Consider the following 22,601-nt stretch of genomic DNA (forward strand, 5'->3'; position numbering starts at 1 on the left):
AGTTAGACTATAAAGTGTAAACACATTCCAAAAATAGCTCACTTGAGAAAGGTTTTGAAAATCAAGTTTTCAGTGTTTTATTGTTATATAAAATGAATTTTCATCAAGTAACGATTGAATCCATCACTTTATAAAAAAATGCCTTAATTCCATTTTAACAAATAAGGAGAAAATAATATCATGGCGACGTAATTATCTACGTTCAATTCGGGAATATCGTGCGGCAAAACGAAAAACTTATTACCTCGACGAGACTTGGGTTAACGCCGGACATACAATCGCTAAAGTTTGGCAAGATACAATAGTATCAAATGCACGAAAAGCCTTTGTTGAAGGTTTATCGAAAAAATTGCAAGCACCACGGGCCAGCGTCTAATTGTCGCCCATGTCCGCAGCGATACTGGTTTTCTGCAAAAAGATGCCCTTGTTTTTATATCGAAAAAAACCGAGGACTATCATGAAGATATGAACTCCATAAACTTCCAGAAGTAGTACGAGAACATTCTTCAGCGTGTAAATAGTAACTCTGTCATAGTATTGGATAATGCATCTTATCACAGCCGCCTTGTTAAATGCATTCCAACGATGACTGATAGAAAATCCGTTATGCAGAACTGGCTGCAACCAAAATGTATTTCATTTACAGAGGATATGGTCAAAGCAGAACTAATGACAATAATCAAGGAGCATCGTGGTATATATCGTCAATATGATGTTGATTCAATGGGTAGACTTCATGGTATTACTGTTTCGAGAGTTCCTCCTTACCATTGAGAGTTAAATCTAATTGAATTAATTTGGGCTCAAATAAAGGGATAAGTTACCCAAGAGTAACATTTAAAATTGGCGATGTTCAACACCTATTACACACCAGTATAGACTGCATATATCCTACAAATTGGAAGAACGCTATTGCCCACGTATTGGAAACAGAAGAAAAAATGTGGAAGTTGGATGGGATAATGAATAATGTTATTTAACCTATAATAGTAATGGTCGGCGCGAACGAGTTAGAAGTCTGAATGGATTCACAGGATACCGATGATTTATAAACCAAGTTTAATGTTTAATATAAATATTTTTTATAAAGAAGGTCAAAAAGGTTAAGAACTAATTTACTATACTTGTGCTAAATATGCTAGCTGGACAGATTCGAATGTAGATATAACGACCGAATCGTTTGTAATGCCCCTTTGTCCGCTTCTTCTCGATCGACGATGGTAAATCTAATAAAACGTTGAAGTTGCTATACGAGTTATATGTTACACGTTTCCACCTCTATATTCATTTCAGAGTAGGTACGAATTGTCGTAATTGTCACATTGACATTAAAAATTTTAAACGAAGTTCTGAAAGAATAAACAAATAATTAATAAAATGACTATTACGCTGTATACCGTCCAAGAAAAAGTGTAACTTGTAATATGGTACTTTCAGTATCATTCGATACGCGAAGTAATTGATTTATTTATTGTTGCCTTCGAAAATAGACCCCACCAAGTGTTACAACAGTTAAAAATACCATTAAACATTTTCAAACTTCGGGATGTGTAAACAGTTGTAAAAAGTATCATGAAGGTAATGAACCCCGTGTTAGACCTCTCGATGAGGAGCGTCAAAACAGGGATATTGATATTTGTACTTTTGTGGAAGCTAGTGAACCCTGCAATAGTGTACAAATTGCTAGGAAAGTTAACGTGAATGCTCGAACTGTCCAGCGAGTTCTCAAAAGGAATGGGTATCACTGTTTTAAGATACAACCAACACAAGAACTGTTTCCGGATGATAACTTTAGGCGGATGGCGTTTGAGACGAATCTTCATTTTCATTACATAAAAAACACAATCCATCCGTTGCAAGGTATTATTCTCAGAAACATAAGCACCTCAGTGCTGCAGTGCTAACGCAGCATCCGCAAAAGTTAAATGTTTGGACTGGGATGTTAGTCGACCATATTGTCGGTCCATTGTTTATCCATGGAAACCTAAACGGGCCCAAATATTTACAACTTTTATTAATTTTACAGAATGAGATCGTTCCGGCACTTCGACGTCTTTCCGTTAATTTTCAGGACGTTTATTTCCAACAGGATGGGTGTTCGGCTCACAACTCTAGAGCAACTATTACACTGATAAGTACACGTGGTACAATTAAATGGCCCGCTAGATCCTGTGACTTAGCGCCTAACGATTTCTTTGTTTGGTGTTTTCTCAAAGAAAACATTTATAGGTATCAAGAGCCACAAACCTAGTCGAATTAAGGGCAAAAATACTTCATTTCTCTGCAAGCATTACACCAGCCCTACTATAAAATATGAGGAGAAATCTGTATGACAGATTTGGTTACTGTTTAGCACAAGGAGGTGGAATATTTGAGCCCTTAATTCATTAATCTGTTTTCCTAATTTTTATTTTTTTTTAGGTACATTTTACGAAGTTTGTAGGTTCTTAATTAGGTAGTATTTTTTTATCTTTAAGTTTGGAAGAATTTTATTGTTTTTTTTATTTAAAAGTACAAACGATTCTTATTCTGATTTTTTTTCTTCTTTCTTGTCTTATTGTTATAAGCTTTGTCCATAAAATTTGTACAATTTTCAGTGACAATAAAGCATATTACTTATTTACTTACTTATTTATTTGTATTGATATTAATCCTAAAAAATAACCAAAAAATTAGTTTTAGAGCATTATAATAAATATACTCTAGAGATGGGATTGCAATAAATCTTAATTCCTATGGTCAACAAAACAATGTCGTTATCTGTATAAGATACAATTACATATTATATACTATAGTTAGTAGAAAGGAAATGGGAGGATAGCGGATATGGGGTAGGCATGAGAGCAGTCCGGATACAAGCAAACCAGTTTGTTGCACCTGTCGATTTGTAAAACCAGTTTGTTGCACCTGTTGATTTTTAAAACCTGTCGATTTGTAAAACCAGTTTGTTGCACCTGTCGATTTGTATCACATGAGAGAATATCGGATATGGGGTTGGCATGAGAGCAGTCCGGATAAAAGAAAACCTGTTTGTTGGATCTGTCCATTTGTAACAAAAACCAGTTTATTGCACCTGTGGATTTGTAATACCAGTTTGTTGCAGCTGTCTATTTGTAGCATATGAGAGAATATTGGATATGGGTTGGTATGAGTGTGGACCTTCAGGCCTATGTTGTTTTGTGCATATAGGGGCTCATTAAATATTGTACCTGTGGTTTTGTCCATTTATGGAACTTATTAAATACTGCACCTGACATTAAGAGGTGTTTATCCAATTTATCATATTTCTATTTTTATATGCAATTGATAATATAAATACTTAGTTTGAGATGGATTCATTATTTCATTTTTAGATACCATCATGCCACTAGCTAAGAAAAACATAAACATTATTAGCAATATTAAGTTAAATCCAAACAAAAGTTTGAATTCAAGTTCTGATTCTTTAGTTTTTTTAGGTGATTTAAGTAAAGTGAAACCAATTGGTTACAAAAGATTTGCAAAAAGTGTAAAATTTGTATCAACCCCTATCAGTGTCAAAAACGAACTTGAAAGTGATGACGAGTTAGAAAAACAAATGTATTTAGTTGATAACAACCAAGATGGAAACTCTAGTCAAGAAAATGAAGAAATGGTCAACCAGGAGATTGATGAGTCAATTTGACTTAATAACAGAATCCAAAGACCAGGGATATCAGAAAAAGATAAAACCAATAATAGAGAATTTTGTTAGGCTAAGCAGTCAAATATTAAGCCAAAGAATAAATAAACGAATGCAGCTTACAAAAAAAAAATTCAAAAATATAGTAAAAAAGAAGATGAGGCTAAGATAGTGTTATCGCATATTAGTGCAAACAAACAAAGCCTTCAAGATGCACTAGAAAATTTAAATTCAGGAATAAGTTCTCTAAACAAAATAACCAGTGTTGTACATAATTTTAAATTGTAAATTGAATATAACTCTCCTGTTCTTTTTGAATCATATTTGAAAATATACAAATTTTGTTTAGTAAGAAATTTTAAGTAAAAATTTTTACGTTTGTTAACTTGAATGTAATTTTATATTATTGATGTTTATATTTTTCTTAGACATTGGTATGAATAAATTAAAAATATATAATAAGTATTGTAACAATTTTTATATATAATAAAAGTTTTCAAACATAAGTATGTATAATCAATTTTAATAACCTATTTTCACATTGTTTTATTTTAATGACTTAAAAACATCTACACAAAAACAACCTTGATTGACCATCTGCTATTTCTGTATTTCATTATTAAAACTATAATTGGAAAAATTGCAGGTGCATAATCCAATTTAAATTGTCATATTTGGCCATGTAAGAAATCTAAAGAAAATCATTTTTAAAATTTATGCATTCTTCACTTTACTAATATGGATACTTGTATAAAATAATTGCAAACAGGATTATAATTTAAAGTATGTTCTGCCCTTATACAGCACACATGAAGTAAAATAATTAATATTTTGGAATTTTCATTATTTCAGATGCCAAAATGAGTGAAGGTTAACTGGTCTTATATTTAATAATGAAAGTAATCATTTGTAGTCAGCAAATGTAAATAACAATAAAAATATGTTTTTTACTACTATATATGGATAGGAGTAATTGTATATGTCTGCAAAAATACACAGAATGGATTTACATCCTGTAAACCATCTACTCAATAACAAAAATCAGATAAAGGTGTGGTTTAAAAATACACTTTCACCTTTAATTACACATATTACCAAAAAGTTTATAGTGGGAATTTATATTATAAATATATCAGTTTTGCTTATTTTTAATTATTATAAGTTATATTTTACAACCATGACATCATCAGTAGGTCAGAAAAACATCAAAATTCATAATAATATTATTGTGCCTAAGTGTACTGAAAGTTCAAACTCTATTGTATTTTATGGAAATTGTGATCATGTGATTGGCCTTAGAAATTTTGGTTCAAATATGAACAGAACACCAACACCTAACATAAAATTTGAAGATATTTCAGACCAAGAGAGCCACAGAGAAGCAGATAATGTAATTAAGACACCTGAACGTAGTGACAATGAAGATAATGTAAGTTTTTCTAATAATAATACAAATGATTTTGATTACACTATGAATTATTTGGAGAATAGTGAAACCGATTATAACAACCGAATAAAACCAATCATCACCAAGTAAGTAAAGATGAATAGCAAAGAATTAAGCATCAGATTGAAGAAACAAGATGCCCTCATCAAAAAACTCAATAAATATAAAATTAAAGGAATAGCAGCAAGAAAGCATTTAACTGAAATATTGGATAAAACAGAGAAAATTCAAAACTATATAACAAAAATACAGGATCAAATTTCATCTCAAAACAAAGTAACAAATTTAGTATATAATTTCCATACGTCGAAAACAGCCACACGAAACATGGTAGTTGAAGAAATTTCAGACCATGAGGACAATCCAGGACAATATGATGAAAGAAGCTCTTTCTGAAATTAGTGATAATGAAAAATGTAAGTTTTTTTTTCTGCTAATAATTTAATCAATTTTAATTTAACTAATAATTGCTTTGAGAATAATAAAATAAGTAAAATTAAGAAATTAATGTCCTTATTAAAAAAATTGATAAATATAAAACCACAGAATTAGCAGGAACACTTAGTATAAATACTGACTATAAAATAGAACCTACAAATTATTTAACAATAAATAGAAGATCAACTATAATCTCCTAACAAATTATGTGTACAATTACCAATTACAGTAACTATATTTATTTTATACATTTATTAATAAAAACATTTATAGTTTTATATTTGTAATCAATGTAAAAGACCTTGTAACTTACTTTGAATGTTATGTATATTTCTGACCTATTGACTATGTCATGGTTGTAAAATATAACTTATAATAATTAAAATAAATATACCTATTATTTGTAATGTTGTTTTATTTATTTTCCAAATTCCAGTGTTAATAATCAAATATAGGCAACCAAAAAATTTAATATATGTAAATGTTGCCACTTTTAAAATTAATTTTTGCTGAAATGCAAAGCATATTTTATGAAATAAACCAAAAAGAAAAACAAAATAAAATTTGAATTTTATTGCGAAAATACCTAACATAGGCAATCTAAACTAACTAACCCACACAATCAGTTAATTCCAAAAATAATTGTATTAAATTAAATTTAAAATGTTGATGAGAAATTAGAATATATTTGACGATTGGCGAAGAGTAGAAAAAAAGTATTTTTTTGTTTTTACTAACATAAACAACTACAGGATAATATCTGTGAGTGGGCAATGGAAAGTTTCAAACCAAACTTCTTTATACATAGGTACCATCGAGCAAAAAGACAAAAGAGGGAATCTAATCGTTATGAAAAGGCGACCAAAAAAGTGGCCTCTGATGGCGGACATATCCGGAAATGCGAATGCGCCAAATTTAAATTTTCCGACACTTATTAACAGTAGCTATAAAATAGTTTTCAGAATGTGTCTTAGACGAGAAAATTTTAATTAAATATTAACGATAACAGTCTAAAATGTGAAACAATTGTTAAAAAACTTCAATATAAATAAGATTTCATGTGACAGTTGGGACAAATAATAACATAACCCAACTAAATTTGATTTCTTAAACAAGGAAAGACTCTCTTTCCTTGTTTAATTTGGCCTGTCAAGATGGCACTTCCTGTCTAACAATATTTTTGCCCCCACTACCTTTACATTCCCTCTTTTGTCTTTTTGCTCGATGATAGGTACACACATATACAAACGCCTTAGAAAATCACATTTATTTTTGATCAGTGGTAAACTCTAAACAAAGAAATAACTCATACGTCTATATTTGTTACTATTATCAATACTGACACTGCAATTCAGACTTTAAACATCAAATAAGGTCAATTACTGTAAACTCCATATTGCCTTTTAAAACATGCTTACTGACTTTCTAACTATAATTTAATCATTTTTAAATATAAAATAGAACTGGTCGCGCCATCTGTTGTTGAATAACTTAAAAATACCTCAATATAACTATCAATTTTTATTAAATAAAATAGAATTTTTTTTATTTGACAGAATTTTAATATGTATTATTAAATACAAAGCATAAGCGTACCATAAACGTTTTCCTATATTTATTTAATTTTTGAATTTACATGTACAAATTGCTAATTAAAAAGGTAAATAATTATTAAAATTTAGAATAAAAACATTTATTTAATAAATATTAAACAGTAATATGCTTTAGGTTATGCTTTTATTAAACTAGGATAATAAAAACACTAAACTAGGAAGAAAAATATTTAAATATAAAAATTAGATGTTATTGCTGCAAAACACATATAACAAAGTTTAAAATGGTCTGATACATACAAATATTGAGTAAGGCACAAGTCTTTTTTATATTCAGACAAAAACTTTGACACGTTTATTTCTTTAACACAAATCAGTTTTTTATCTATGCCATTATCAAATTCGTTATCAATAAAATCCTCCATTATTTTTAACAATTTGTTTTTTAACCTCATTTAAAGAATAGATGTTGTGAAAGAAGATTTTGTGAAATTTCTTCCGGTAATATAAAAGTAAACTGATTAGTTTTTTCACTAATTCCAACACTTATTTCATAATTTGCGTCTATCACAGACCAATCTACTTGATTAGCGCTTAGCTCTTGTAAAGTTGGTGGCGAAATTAACCCTTCAAATAATTTGGGTGTTACACATCTAAAACTCATACTTGAGTACTTGATGTAAACTGTACTAATGCAGCACATTAATCTAATTTATATAATTACATATAGTAGTAGGGTATTCGCTTAACTGTTAAAATATTTAATTATAAATAACAACATGTTTCTAAGCTAATGCTTAAAATTAATAACTTTTCTTTTTTAAAACGTGAACTTATTAAAAATAACCAGTTTTTGAGCACCAGTATATGAAAGATTTATTAAACTAGGCTTATTAAATGTTGCACCTGCCGATTTGTTGTTAATGGGAGGATATCGGATATGGGGTTGGCATGAGAGCAGTCTGGATACAAGCAAACCGGTTTGTTGCACCTGTCTATTTGTAGCAAAAACCAGTTTTTTGCAGCTGTCCATTTGTAGCAAATGAGAGAATATCGGATATGAGCTGACATGAGAGCGGTTCGGATACAAGTACCTGCGGGCGTATGTTATTTTGTGCATATATGGGCTCATTAAATGTCGAATCAGTCATTAATTGAAATACCCACCTATGGTCATTAAATAATTATTATGGATGGGATATGGGGTATTTAAGAGATGTTGTGATTCAATGACATCAGTTTTATCTCATACTTTCGAAATGAATCAATGCAAGTGTGGTAAAATCTTTTCGCGCATATATAACCTACGTCGGCATATGGAAAAATGTAGCAATGATCAGCCATGTTCTTATATATGTGATAAGTGCGGAAAGACTTTTACTTTTATGAACAATCTGCGGCATCATCAAGTTAGTCGTTGTGACCTGAGTTGCCCTATCCCTAGAAAAAGGTTAAGACCAATAAGTGTTGAAGTGTTCGGGAGTGCAATAACTAAACTTACACACGCATTTAAGGAAAGAATTGTGTCTTTTCGTTTTACTAGTCAACATAACAAAATAAATTATCGTGGATTTATGCAAGATGTTAAACCAAAGGTATTGCAAATCCTTGGCGATTATCTACGACAACACATAACTCTTAAAGTTAACTTTGAACTGTTTGCCATGTTTTACAAACCCGATAAGGACATTTCGGATATCAAGTCAATGAATACCTGCAATAAAATTATAAGCATGTCTACTAAAATATCCGACATTTATCAGGACTTTGTTGAAATAATAGTAACACAAGCATCTGAGTTTCAAGAGAAAGATTCCAACTGGGGACTTCAGGAAATTCTGTTTTTAGATGTCAACATCAATAAATTTACTACCATTTCTGCCTCAGCATATATTCGTCTTCCAACGCCTATTAGAAGAAAAAGTGCAATTTTAAATATACGAAACAAAGATAACAAGTGTTTTGCTTATTGTGTGATGGCTGCTATATTTCCTGCTACAGGTGACGTGACAATACCGGAATAGTATCCATCCTATGACGCACTTTTAAACTTTGAAGGTATCGGGTTCCCGGTTAAGTTAAAAGATATCAACAAGTTCAAGATTTTAAACAATATATCAGTTAACTTTTATGGTCTTCAATCATATTTTAAAGAAAACAAGATGCAATATGAAATTGTAGGGCCACTTCACTATACTCAGCACCATAAACATACGCATGTTAATCTTTTATTAATAAACGATGAAATACAGAACCACTATTGCCTCATTACTGACTTATCAAGACTAGTAAGTGCCCAAAAAACGAGACATAATGGAAAACATTATTTTTGTGATGGATGCCTTCAAAATTTTAACACCCCAAAGAAACTAAACAGTCATCAAGAGCATGATTGCTCACATATATCAACAATACTCCCATCCACCGAGCTGAGGGTCAACAAGTGTGGTGAAATCCTACCATCCAATATTCTAAAATTCACCAACATCGAGAAGACGTCCTCACACCCATTTGTAATTTACGCTGACTTTGAGTCGATCCTTAAGCCGATACACCATTGTGAGCCATCAGATGGTCAATCTTACTCTATTAAAGTCGCCGAACACCAGCCATACTCATTTGCATTTTATCTCAAGTGCAATTATGATGATTCCTTGTCAAGGTTGGAAACATACCAGGGTAAGGACGCTGCAAAATTTTTGTTCAAAAATTGGATGCTTTAGCTTACGAACTATACCACAACCATCTAAAACATGCCAAAGCAATGATTCCATTAACTCAACAAGAAAATCAGAATTTTCAGAATGCTACCGAATGTTCTATTTGTCAGAAGCCATTATCGTTTTTGGATACCAAAGTCAGGGACCATGACCATCTTACTGGATTGTACAGGGGTGCAGCCCACAATTCGTATAATTTAAATTTCAAGGTACCTAATTTTATTCCAATTTTTTATCATAATTTATCATTTTACGATTGCCAACTATTTATTAAGGAATTAGCAACTAATGGGGAACATATATCAGCAATTGCTCAAACTAAAGAAAAGTATATTTCGTTTTCAAAATCTGTTTTAGTTGAAAAGTCCAATATTAATGTATTTTTAAAATTGCGGTTTGTAGATTCATTTAGATTTTTAGCCAAATCTCTCGATAAATTAAGTAAAATATTACAGTCTAATCAATGTAATGAAGTCAGAAAGTATTTTCCGGATGAAAAAGCGTTTGGATTAATGCGACGTAAAGGTATATTCCCATACTCATATATCGATAGTTTTATGAAATTGGAAGAAAAACATCTACCACCTAAAGAAAAATTTTATGACAATTTAAGAGAAGAACATATTACACAAGATTATGATAGAGCACAAGAAGTTTGGGATTATTTCAAATGTCAAACAATTACAGATTATGGAATGCTATATTTAAAATCAGATGTGCTCCTCCTAGCGGATGTTTTTGAAAATCTTAGAAAGGTGTGTCTCAAAGAATACAAACTGGATCCTGTATTATTTTACAGCCCCATCTTTAACATGGGATGCTATGTTAAAATATACAAACATTGAGCTTCAACTTTTAACGGATAATGACATGTTACACTTTTTTTGAAAAAGGGATAAGGGGTGGTGTTGCCTCTTATGTTAAAAGAGTAGCTGTTGCAAACAACAGATTTTTAAGTAATTTCGATTCAACTAAACCTGAAACTTATATTATGTATCTAGATGCCACCAATCTTTATGGCGCTGCCATGAGTCAACCTCTTCCATGGGGAAATTTTAGATGGTTAAGCGATGAAGAAATTAAACAGTTTAATATATTTAATATTGAAAATGATTACGAAAAAGAGTATGTACTAGAAGTAGACTTGCATTACCCACCCAATGTTCACGACGAACATAACGAGCTACCATTTTGCCCCGAGTCAATAGTACCACCTAAAAGTAAATACAAAAAACTGATTCCTAATTTATACGATAAAAAAAATCATGAATGTGTTGCTTGTGTGAGTCCATTTCAAAAGGTAAAAGAAATAATAAATTAACAGAAAACACTTAAAAGAACGGGGGGACGAAACAGACATTAAATTTAAAAAATTTAATTTTAAAATCCTCCCCTTTTTTAAATGTAATGTCTGTTTCGTCCCCCCGTTTTTTTAAGTGTTTTCTGTGTGTCTTAAAGTGTCTCAATTTTAATTTTTAACTTTATATATTGGACTTTACAACAATTTGCCACATATTGCAACATAACTTTATCAAAGAAATTTTATAATTACAAGCTGATATAATTGCACACCCACACAATCTGTACATCTATTCTTATTCATTGTCTCACAACTGTCACCTTCCAAAACAAAAATAAAAATCTCAATAAATAACACACATTTCATAAATATATCTCCAGAGTAATTATAAATAACTTTAAAGAACTTAATGGTATAGAACATTACTTTCATCAAACAAACAATTACATTTACCTATCTCTACTTCATTGGATAAAATCTGTCTCCTCAAGAACTTCCCCGTTTACTGTTAAACACTTACAATAGTTGACTTGAGTTCTCCAATCAACAATACAAGATAGTTTGAACCATGTTCTTTCAACCATCAATTAATAGAGTACCGGCATGTAAGTAATGTTTTATTTATTAATTCATTACAGTTTAATAGACTATTTTACCAATTTGTGGGTCTTACCTTGTCTGCTTAAACATTTTATTCAATTTGTAAAACCACAGACATGTAATATTGGCATAATTACTGTAATTTATATCACCTATCTTTGTTTTTTCTTTATTAGACAACACCCTAATATGGGTTTATTATTTTCAGCATTCATTTAACTTTGTATCGTGACCTGAAGGTGCTTTGCATATTGTAGAAAGCGAAACCGGTCGTCTGATTAGTTAAATTAAATTGATTGTGAGTAAGTCTGATTTATTATTTCTTTTACCTTTTGATAAAAAATATGTAATACACTATAGAAATTTAAAACAATGTATACAGTACGGATTAAAGTTAGAAAAAGTGTACAGAATACTAGAATTTTCCCAATCAATGTGGTTAAAAAAATATATTGATCTAAATACTTTTCTCCGAAACAACGCCAAAAATGAATTTGAGCGTGATCTTTTTAAGCTCCTTGTCAACGCTATATTCGGTAAGTCACTTGAGAATATTAACAGAAGAAACGATATTCGTCTATGTTCTCATTATGAGAATATTTGAGGATCTTTGGGAGCAAAATCTTTAATTGCTAAACCAGAATTCAAGTCGTTATCAATATTCAGCGAAAATTTAGTTGCTATTCATTTGAATAAAACAAAGATCATTTACGATAAACCGTTGTACGTTGGTTTTTCTATTCTGGATATATCTAAAACATTCATATATAATTTTTTTTATGGATACATTAAAAAAAAGTACCACAATAATGCTAGTCTTCTTTATACAGATACTGACTCACTTATTCTATAACTGACTATGTCACTGACTATGAACAAAAATATACATTATTTTGATACATCCAACTATATGGAGAATAATATACACGGAATATACAAGACCGAGTCAATACTTGGAAACATGAAAAATGAATTTCCCACCAATACCTTGAAAGCTTTCTATGGCACCGGAGCTAAAGCTTATTGTATAGAGGCTGACACAGTTATCAAAAAAGCTAAAGGTGTTTCCAGACATGTTGTTAAAAACCAACTACAGTTAAATGATTATATTAGGGTTATTTATAATCAAGAAGCCATCTTTAGATAAATGTATTTCTTTAGGTCAGAAATGCACACTAATTACACCGAATTGCGAAACAAAATATCTTTAACACCTCAGGATGATAAGAGATATATTATTCCTGGAGATGTATCTACTCTTGCTTGGGGGCATTTTTTAATTAATCAACATAATGGTACCATAGATGATCTTTTATCTGTTGCAAATGAGCTGATACACCCCACATTAGTTGATTTATATAATATTCCCACTGAGGAATTGTTTCAAATTGATACATTCCAGTATGATTCATACTTGTAAAATTTATATGTTTTGTAAACAATGTATATTATTTTAATTATTTAATTTTTGGAAATAATGTATGTTAATAAAACCAAGTGTATGAACAAATCTTTTTATTTAAAAACTTAATTATTTCTAATAATACAAAAAATATTGAGAAAGTTGAACATATAGCTATATAATAAAATATTGGAGGTATGACTGTTTCCTTCTTAGGTATTTCATTATAAAGTTGCAACCACCCGGAATCAGTGATTTTTTCACTATAATGTGTAAAACGCAATTTATATTTGGTGCTGTTTAAAGGTATTTCAGCTTGTAAAGTTGGTAAAAAATTGTTTTCCGGATATGATTTCATTCTTGTCCATTTTGACGGCCACGTATCATTTAGTGCACCATTACTATCAAAACACACAAAAGTTTCTCTGACATTGATTGGTTCTTGAATTAAGAGCAAATTTCCCAAAATTGCTTGTAAAACAATAAAGTTTAATGATACCATCATAATAATCTCTACCAAGGTTTTACCATCTATTTATAGTAAACCTAACTGAAGACGAGGGGAGTCCTGTTTATATGGTGGAGATTCCATTAACCCATCACGATAACCTACAAATCGATAAGATAATCCCATAGGTCTAGTCTCGCTACAAAATGCACAAAATTCAAATATTAATTTCCACCCTTTATTAAATATTTAGTTAGTCAAGTTTCTTGGAATAAGTCTAGCTTTAGACATTTTACGACAAATAAGACAAAGCTTTTGTCGTACGATATAAGAAGGAAGTCTTGAAAAAATTTTCCACTCCTCATCACTATAGTTAAGTACATCAACCAAATTATCCCAATATTTATATGACATGTTTACACAAATCACAAAACAACCTCAATACAAAATTAAACTATAAGTATACGAATTTCTAATATTATAGTTTGTGAAGGGAGTCTAAACGAACTGCTTGATGATTTAGCTTAACAAGTTTTAACAGGAACGAGTTAACAACCCGCGAGCTGATAAAATCTAATAGACCTTCACCGGTACAACCTAGTGTCAATATATCATTAGGAGTGGGGGGCAATGAGACTAGGAAGGATATAAACGTATAGAAAGGTCGTTAATGTAAACAGTATGAACTCAAGCCGGTTTGGTAAACGGCTTAATCAGTTTAGTATACGCATTAAAAGGTTAAAACGTGATATTCTATTTTACAAAAGTCAGAGATATATCAATTATATAAATAATCGTATTAACCAGTTAAAAAGATAATATGAAGATAAACAACATATGTTTAATCAGTTTTCAAAGCTGTGTTTGAGTGATGCGCTTGCGTAGTGGTAAAGTTTACACGCCAAAAGAAAAAGAAGACAAGAGACTATTTTTTCTCTCCCGATACGAAGAGCAAAAGTGGATAGACTTGGTGTTTAGGAACATTAACCGTTTTAATAAAGATGGATTGTTGCCCAGGGTCTCGCATGATGGCGGAGCATCCAAAAAAACCGTTGTACAAGTTCACGACCACAGAATTGGAATATTTTAGCCTAGCCTACGTAAGAAAATTTGTAGACCCAATTGAACTTCTCCGTGCATGGTCTATACTACCCACGAAATTTTGCCAGGATTTTGAAATTCAAACTCGTCTCCCATGTTTCGTTCATTTTAATCGTCCTGAGTGGAGAACGGTGTTAGAAGGATTCGCTCCTGCTCAATCTAGTTGTCATTTGTGTAAACTGGCACTTCAAAATTTAAATTGTAGATATAACAATTATTGTAATTTATCGAATAAAATATTATTTTTTAAAGATAAGATTTTTTATTAATAAAACAAAATGTAAAAAAAAATTCTTTATTGCATTATAAAAGTATCATACAAATAAAATACGTTAGATAAAGCACATACACTTTCACTGTTTGAATGATATGGGCATTTTGCATCCATTTTCTGCAGAGCTGGTTGTTCATCCAATTCTATAACTGGGGATAAACTATACTTTTTGATGTACAGTGCCTTTTCTCGCCCCTTGACATAAACAGCATTAACATTTCTTGTCAAATATTGGATAATATTATGAAACTGGTGTACTGGTGTAAATCCATGATTCCAGTTCAAACCATTCAAACTATTCATCAACCAAACAGCTTGATTATAATATTCAGAACTTAATAAATGCATGATTTGTTTACCATCATATGTTGCCATTTCCTTCACGATAAAGTTATCTTTTTCAATAATAAAACCTTGAACATCTACTACTAAGCACATGATTAAAGACTGAGTTTGTGTAGTGCATAACTTCTATTTTTAAAACAATTTTCAGTCATGCGCATGAGAGAGTTTCACATATTATGTCATAATTAGCACCTGACACCATACATTATATATATATATATATATATATATATATATATATATATATATATATATATATATATATATCTGTTCTCATACGGGAAGTCTCTCATTAGATACAATTAAGTTTTAACACTATTTCTAATTTGCATACACCTGTCCCTAATTTGTATATACATGTCCAATATAATAAATATATGAATACATAAAACATATAAATATTTTACAATTGTTTTACTATTTTAGTTAGGGGATTTTATGTAAATTCTTTCTCGTGGAGTATTAGACAATAGGCTGATATATCAGAGGTTGTTGGTTCATCTGTCTCAAATTCTATACGGAGCACAACAGATCCGGATTGAATTACTTCTTTTTGACGAGGGCAGTCAATGTGTATAAGTGGAGCAATCGTTTTAAAGTCATTTGGATTAAATATGGGTTGGTTTAAGGTCATGTGATAATAACTCTCCTGGAAATTGGCAAACATTTCATATACTTTGGCAAACCTATTAGTCTTAAAATCTAGTTGAAGATCGTTATAGGGATACCTTTCAGAATTTAAAAACACTTTAATATTCTTTAAAGTGCAATGATCAAATTTACTCATATCTTTTGTTAATTTTGATTTTCTGTTATTTTGAAAAGCAACAACAATGTGTCGTGGAGTCTCTATTTTGGTACTATACCCTGGCCGCTGAAAACATGGAATCCAAGGTCGCATGATCACTTAATGCAGGCATCGACAGGCGCTCGAAACTAGACCTTATGGGAAACTGTTTACACCGTCATTATTTGTGTTATGATACTATAACTTAAATGTTTTATGTATCATGATTTGTGTTTCAGTTTCACCGGCTGGTGAATTTTGTGAAAATGTTTAAAATTAATGTACATCAATAACCTCTAAAAAACGGTATAAATATATTATAGCAACATTGTTAGTTCGTTTTTGTTGAGCGGTGTAAACGTGGGAAAAGTGATAACATAGGAAGAGGAATATTTAAGAGTGCGTGCCATTCACATGATCATTCCATCTTTTCAGCGGCTCAACTATAGTCCGCACTGACCATGTGTGACGTGTAGAGTTATTTAGGGCTGGATATTCAATCATTTGCCAACTTCGAAATTTAATAGGTAGATCTTGGTTTGTATGTGAAATTTTGTTTAGTCGCAACTGTTCTCGAATACTAGGAGTGACATGCGGTACCTCCCAATATAATTTAGTAATGTCAATTTTCGGACGTTCAGTCTCATCTTCGGTTACTACTGCATCAATATCATCATTTGATCGAAAAGTATAAATTCTTGTTTCATGTTCATAATAATTTTTCTGAAATCTTCAAAGAATCCGGATAATAATCTTAAAGGTATACACATATTAAAGTTTCCATTTGAATCCACCAAAACACTGTTTTTAGGGACTTCACTATTAGTTTCCATTCTACTCATTTTTGGAAACCAACCCGCATTTTCCAATAGCAAGCTTTGATTTTCATTAAGGCTAAGATAGTTTTTAATACTTGATACTAATCCTACATCACGTACTGAGTCAATTATTACTCCATTTAATTCAAAACGTAGTTCACGAAACAAGTAAGCTATACTATTATTAATAAATTTTATTTTGGTGGGTGTTTTATTGTCATGTGTGGCTAATTTGCCTTCAATATAGAGATAACTATTTGCTGGAAACGTCAAACTATCCAAATCTTGTACTGCGATACGGACTTCATCACTGTATCCTAATTTTCCAGGAATGTATGGTTGATAAGTGTGGAACTGATAATCTTCAATAGTGTTATCATTAAAAGGTTGACCAGTAACGTGAAGAATTTCCATAATACCAAGACTTTAAACCCCAACGATTGCAGAAAGCGACGATTTGATAATGTTATTACTTTAGAAGGTTGTGGTAGTGTCCTTATATATGTTTTCGGTCCGCGGGAAAAAACTAAAACCATTATATTTGTTTTCTAAGATGCAGGTTTACTGTTACTTCTTCTCCTCCGAAATCAACAAGTTTACCTGCTTGGTTGATAATTTTTACTGTAAGGTTAGAAATTGTTTTAATACTTACTGGATAATACAAAATATTTTGGGGTACCTCTACTATTTTATATCCAGTTGGTACGGTTGGAAAGAACTGATGGATAATGTGAACTGGATTCCCGTTTAAATAGGATCCCGATGCTATGTTACAATCAACACACAATGCGTTTGCACTCGAAATCTCCACTGGATTATCTGAAATATGTATCTGGTTTGCTGCTAGTAGCCCTGATTTAAATCCAAATAATTTTCCAATAGAATTGGCTGGAAGAAATGAAATTTCTCTATTACTATTAATAATAACTTTGGAGGTTGAGAACTGTGGAGTAATTTCTATAGTGGCATCGCTATCTCTCTTTTTCATGTTTTCTTTTATAAGTTTTGTTATATCATCTAATTCATAAGATCCCTTTGGTAATTTATAGATATAAGTAACATTTCGTATATTCCAGAGGAAAAGGTTATTGTTTTCATCGATATTTGGAATACTATTAAAACTATTAAAACTAAAACTCAAATTTGAAGCGTTTCCAGTAAGCGTAAAGTTGAAAGACATTGTTTTAAAACGTAACCAACTAACGTTTGCTATTTATAGTAGTTGTACAAAAAATCCAGTGAATAATGACCACACCTATATGAATCGTTTTGAATATCATAATTATAATATATTTTTACATCGCCATTACTTAAAAAATACTTTATTACGCTTTTTGGAGGAGGTAAGTCCCCATAAGAATCAAAGTAAATTACGTTAAACTTAGATTTCGCGTAAGCTACCCAGTGGGTTCCGACTCCACGATTAGAATCTAAATTTATAACACCACACTCGTTTTTATGAATTTTTTTTGGCATATTATTTCTCATATACACACCTCTAAACAAAGGAAGATCTTTACCATGCTTTATTATATCAGTACTTGTTAAAGCATGATGAGGAAGATTTAGTTTTTTGAATAAGGCTTCAAGTATAATCCATAGCCCTTATAAGGTCTTAGATATAATCCTTTGCCTTTCTGTTCCATGGCTAGATTATGGCGTTTTTGTTCTACAAGACTGATTCGATTAGCTTTTGCATCTCCAATAGTCTTGTAAATAGTAGTATCAAGGCCCCCAACAGCAGATAAAGCACCGATCAGGGGGAGAAGGAGGGGAAGGAATCCACGTTTCTTTGGTGTTTTAATGATCCTTTTATTCTTATTTATTTTTTTACGAAGAGATCCACCTTTTTTGCGTTTAAGACCCATTCCCAACTTACGTTTTCCTTTCATAGCGGTTGTAACAAACCAAGCAGCTGCCTTCTGTCCAAAAGGGACCTCTTTAGATTTTACAATATCTCAAGCTTTGTTTTCTAAAATATTATCCGCCTTGTGTCTGGTTGGTAAATCACTATTTGTAGAGTATGCAATATCGTTGTTTACAAGCCTCGTCTAGTTTATTAATTGCCATATCTCCTCGCTCTAATCTTTGTTGTAAAGGAGTTCCTGGTCCACAATAGGAATATCCTGGAAGATGAAGTTCTAATGGAAGCTTATTAATTAGTGAGTTTAATATTCCACGTCCTTTTCTTTTAATACTTTGTTGAAACTTTTTTTTCATGGTCCCTCTTATATATAGTTGATGGGCTATATATACCCCAAAGTTTTAGAAACATTCTCTCAATGAAGATTGAACAGCAAAAGCTCTCTCTTCCTATTTCTAACCACGATGAGGTTACAGAGGAACAACATGTAAAACATGGCTATCTTTTTGGTGGCAACAGAAGGTTTTTAGTTGTTGGACCAAGTGGTTGTGGCAAAACTAATGTTTTACTGTCTTTAATTGAGCATCCAAATGGTCTAAGATTTGAGAATATATATTTATATTCCAAATCGTTGTATCAACCAAAGTATGTATATTTGCGAAACTTGGTTGAGCCAATAAAAGAAATTGGATACGAAGAATATAATGATTCCAATAATGTACCATCTCCTGATGAAATTAAAGAAAATTCAGTAGTTATTTTTGATGATATTCCATCATGTGATCAAAAAATTATACAAAGGTATTTTTGTTATGGGAGGCATAAACATATAGATTGCTTTTATTTATGTCAAACATATAGCGCTATTCCAAATAATTAGAGATAATTCTAATTTAGTTGTAGTTTTTCAACAAGACTTTACAAATTTAAAACATATCTTTGACGATCACGTTAATATAGACATGACTTTCCAACAATTTAAAGATTTGTGCTCATTCTGCTGGAAAGACAGATATGGATTTCTTGTCATTGATAAGGACTCTCCCAAATCAACGGGTAGATATCGGTGTGGGTTCGATAAGTATATAAGGCTTTAAACTAATATTCCTAGTACATAATGGATCCTAAAGTTACACGAAAACTGCTTTTATCACGACAAGCGTTGAAGAAAAAGTATCGTAGTTTAAAACATGACATAGCTCAATCTCAGTCTGCTTTAGAAAAAAATTATAAGCCAATTACTCAACCACTGAATGGACTTTTACATAAACTGGAAACCGTTCCGTCTATTAAACAAGAACCAAAATATTCTTTTGAAAAACCAATCAAGTTAAGTACACCAAAAGACTACAAAATGAGAAAATCCAATTATCGCTTAGCATTTTCTTCTCCAAATACAAGTATACTTCCTGGGGGATCAAAAACACCTACCAACTTTGGAGATGAATCTATTATTCCAAGGGAAAGCACCGCACAACCAGAAGAAACTTTTCAATCAGAAGGACGAACTAATACCACAGATGAGGATATTAATCGGTATTTTAAAGATACGCTTAGAGAATTTAATCAAATGATCACAAATCCAGATATAATGAATCAATTTTAAAGCTAACATTGAAGACACAAAAGGTGATTTTGACCATGATTTAGGAGTTTATCATGATTTGGAAACTGAAAAATTTTCCATTGGAAATTCCCTAATTGATTTTGATGGCGCCGATTTAAATATCAATAATATAAGATACAAGGGGACACCAGGGCTCTACGAGCTTTTATTTAAAATAAATCCTGTATCGTTTAAAAAAACAGATGTTCATGAATATGTTGATATTTTACGTAGAACAAATGCGATATATAGAAACAATAATCCTGACTTACCTATAAAAAGTATTCCGTCAAAAATAAAGGATAAATATAATTTTATTATTAAACCAGCCTTGGAAACGAGACCACGACCATCTAGAGTTCGTTTAAGTTCACTTCCTGGAAATTTAGCGCAGCGACCGGTTACCCGAAATTTAGCTAAACATTATAAAAAAAGGGGTGGTGCACTTTTTAGAAAATATAGTGGGAAGCCATTAGAGTATAAATACTTTAATGATTTTAATGAAATAATAGATAGATTAAGGTTATTAATCGCATCACAAGCTGCGGGAAACGACGGACACATAAATGAAATTATATCTATAATTGAAGAACTTCGAGAAGGTGGAATAATACAGTAATGCCAATAAATCGTTTCGGAAATCACTTTTAATCCGAGTCAAAAACTTGTAATGATGACCTTTCGGTACCCTTATATTTCACAGCTAATCCAAAAACTTTTTTTAGCAAATGTTTTTATCGTATAAGGATATGAATATTTAAAAATTAATAAAAATTATTATATTTTGGAAAACATGGGGACCACTTTTTCATTTCCATTTAGTTGTAAAATTGATTCCGTTTTAAACATACTTTACTTTGATGGTTTTGTTAAAATTAATTCTAAAACATATAAATTTGATGAATTGGTTGGGGTTCAAATAAAAAAGGGAGATACAATTCAATTCAAGTTAACCAAATTACCTGTAATAATTGTAGACTTTATTCTCCAGTGTCCTTTAGAAAAAGATATATAAACACGAGAGTGTAGATATAATTATCAAAATGCCTGTAAGTAAATTTGGTAACCATTTTTTAAAATCATGTAAAGATTCAACAAAAGCGAGTAAACTATACTTTGTTTGCGACGCTTCTACATTTGACAGTAAATTCGTTTTAACACTAAGAGGAGAAAAAAAATTAAATTTGAATAAAGAATATTACGTTCTTGAAAATGGTGGAACAGCTTATGTCTTTTCCGTAAATGGGAAAATAGAATCTATCCAACATTATGCATTTGACGCCCCAGTAATATTAAATTCTGTACAGTGTAAATACCATGAATTAATAGGTAAAACTTTTCAGAAAGGTGATAAAATTTCATTTAAATTAGGCACTCATTCCAATGTATTAGTGCACATAACTATCCAATGTCCTCTAGAAAAACATATATAAGAGCCAAGTAATTAGAGAGATACATAGACCAGCGCGAAAAAATTATAGAAGAAGACATGTAATCATAAAAGGGTTATATGATTTGGTTCAAGCAGATTTAGCTGTAATGATTCCTTATGCTAAAGTGAATAAGGGGTACCAATATATTCTTGTTATAAATGCATTTAGTAAATTTGTGTGGGCGGAGCCGGTTAAACGAAAAACAGGAAAAGAAATTCCAATGGCAATGTCCAAAATCTTAAACAAAATGTCAGTTTTTCCAAAAAATCTTCAAACTGATTTGGGAAAAGAATTTTACAATTCCAATTTTAACTCTCTTTATGAAATCACATAATATTAACCACTACAGTACATTTTCCAATCTAAAGGCAAGTATAGCGGAAAGAGTGATACGGACCATAAAATCAATGTTGTAGAAGCAGCAGTTTATAAGGGTCTTATAAATGGGTAACCAATCTTTCTGATATTGTTAAAAAATACAATAATACTAAACATTTAACTACAGGTTTTGCACCTAGCCAAGTCAATGAAAAAAATGCCAGAAATATAACTGCCTATAATCACCTTAAAACCATTGATCCCAGGAAACGTAAATTAAAAGTTGGTGATTACGTCCGAATTTCAAAACATAGGAGTTTGTTTACTAAGGGTTATTTGCCCAACTGGACAAATGAGATTTTTAGAATAAGAAAAGTTAAGCAAACCAATCCAGTAACTTATTTGTTGGAAGATTCACGAAAAGAAGAAATTCAAGGTGCTTTTTACAGCGAAGAATTACAAAAAACCCGGTTTCCTGATATTTAT

General features: G+C 31.1%; 2 protein-coding genes across 6 annotated transcripts in view; both read right to left on the reverse strand.

Annotated features, from left to right (window-relative positions):
* The window catches only part of LOC140447715 (uncharacterized), a 597,936-nt gene that overhangs the window by 510,160 nt on the left and 65,175 nt on the right, over positions 1-22,601 (reverse strand). For 2 of the 5 annotated variants that reach the window (XM_072540523.1, XM_072540525.1), the window contains exon 2: positions 17,547-17,782. The exons of 2 other annotated variants lie outside the window; for them this stretch is intronic. The gene's annotated coding sequence lies outside the window, so the exon portion shown is untranslated. The remainder of the gene's footprint in view (positions 1-17,546; positions 17,783-22,601) is intronic. One more of the 5 variants, XM_072540524.1, reaches the window with a different exon arrangement.
* Positions 16,733-17,308, reverse strand: LOC140448937 (uncharacterized). Its single transcript, XM_072542075.1, has one exon. It carries the CDS (start codon positions 17,306-17,308, stop codon positions 16,733-16,735), a length of 576 nt encoding a protein of 191 aa, XP_072398176.1.

Source organism: Diabrotica undecimpunctata, chromosome 8, assembly GCF_040954645.1.
Source record: "Diabrotica undecimpunctata isolate CICGRU chromosome 8, icDiaUnde3, whole genome shotgun sequence".
Classification (NCBI taxonomy): Eukaryota; Metazoa; Arthropoda; class Insecta; order Coleoptera; family Chrysomelidae; genus Diabrotica; species Diabrotica undecimpunctata.

Bases quoted from the DNA above. Each gene is read 5' to 3' on its own strand.
- LOC140448937 (XM_072542075.1), bottom strand. From the start codon at position 17,308: ATGGAAATTCTTCACGTTACTGGTCAACCTTTTAATGATAACACTATT.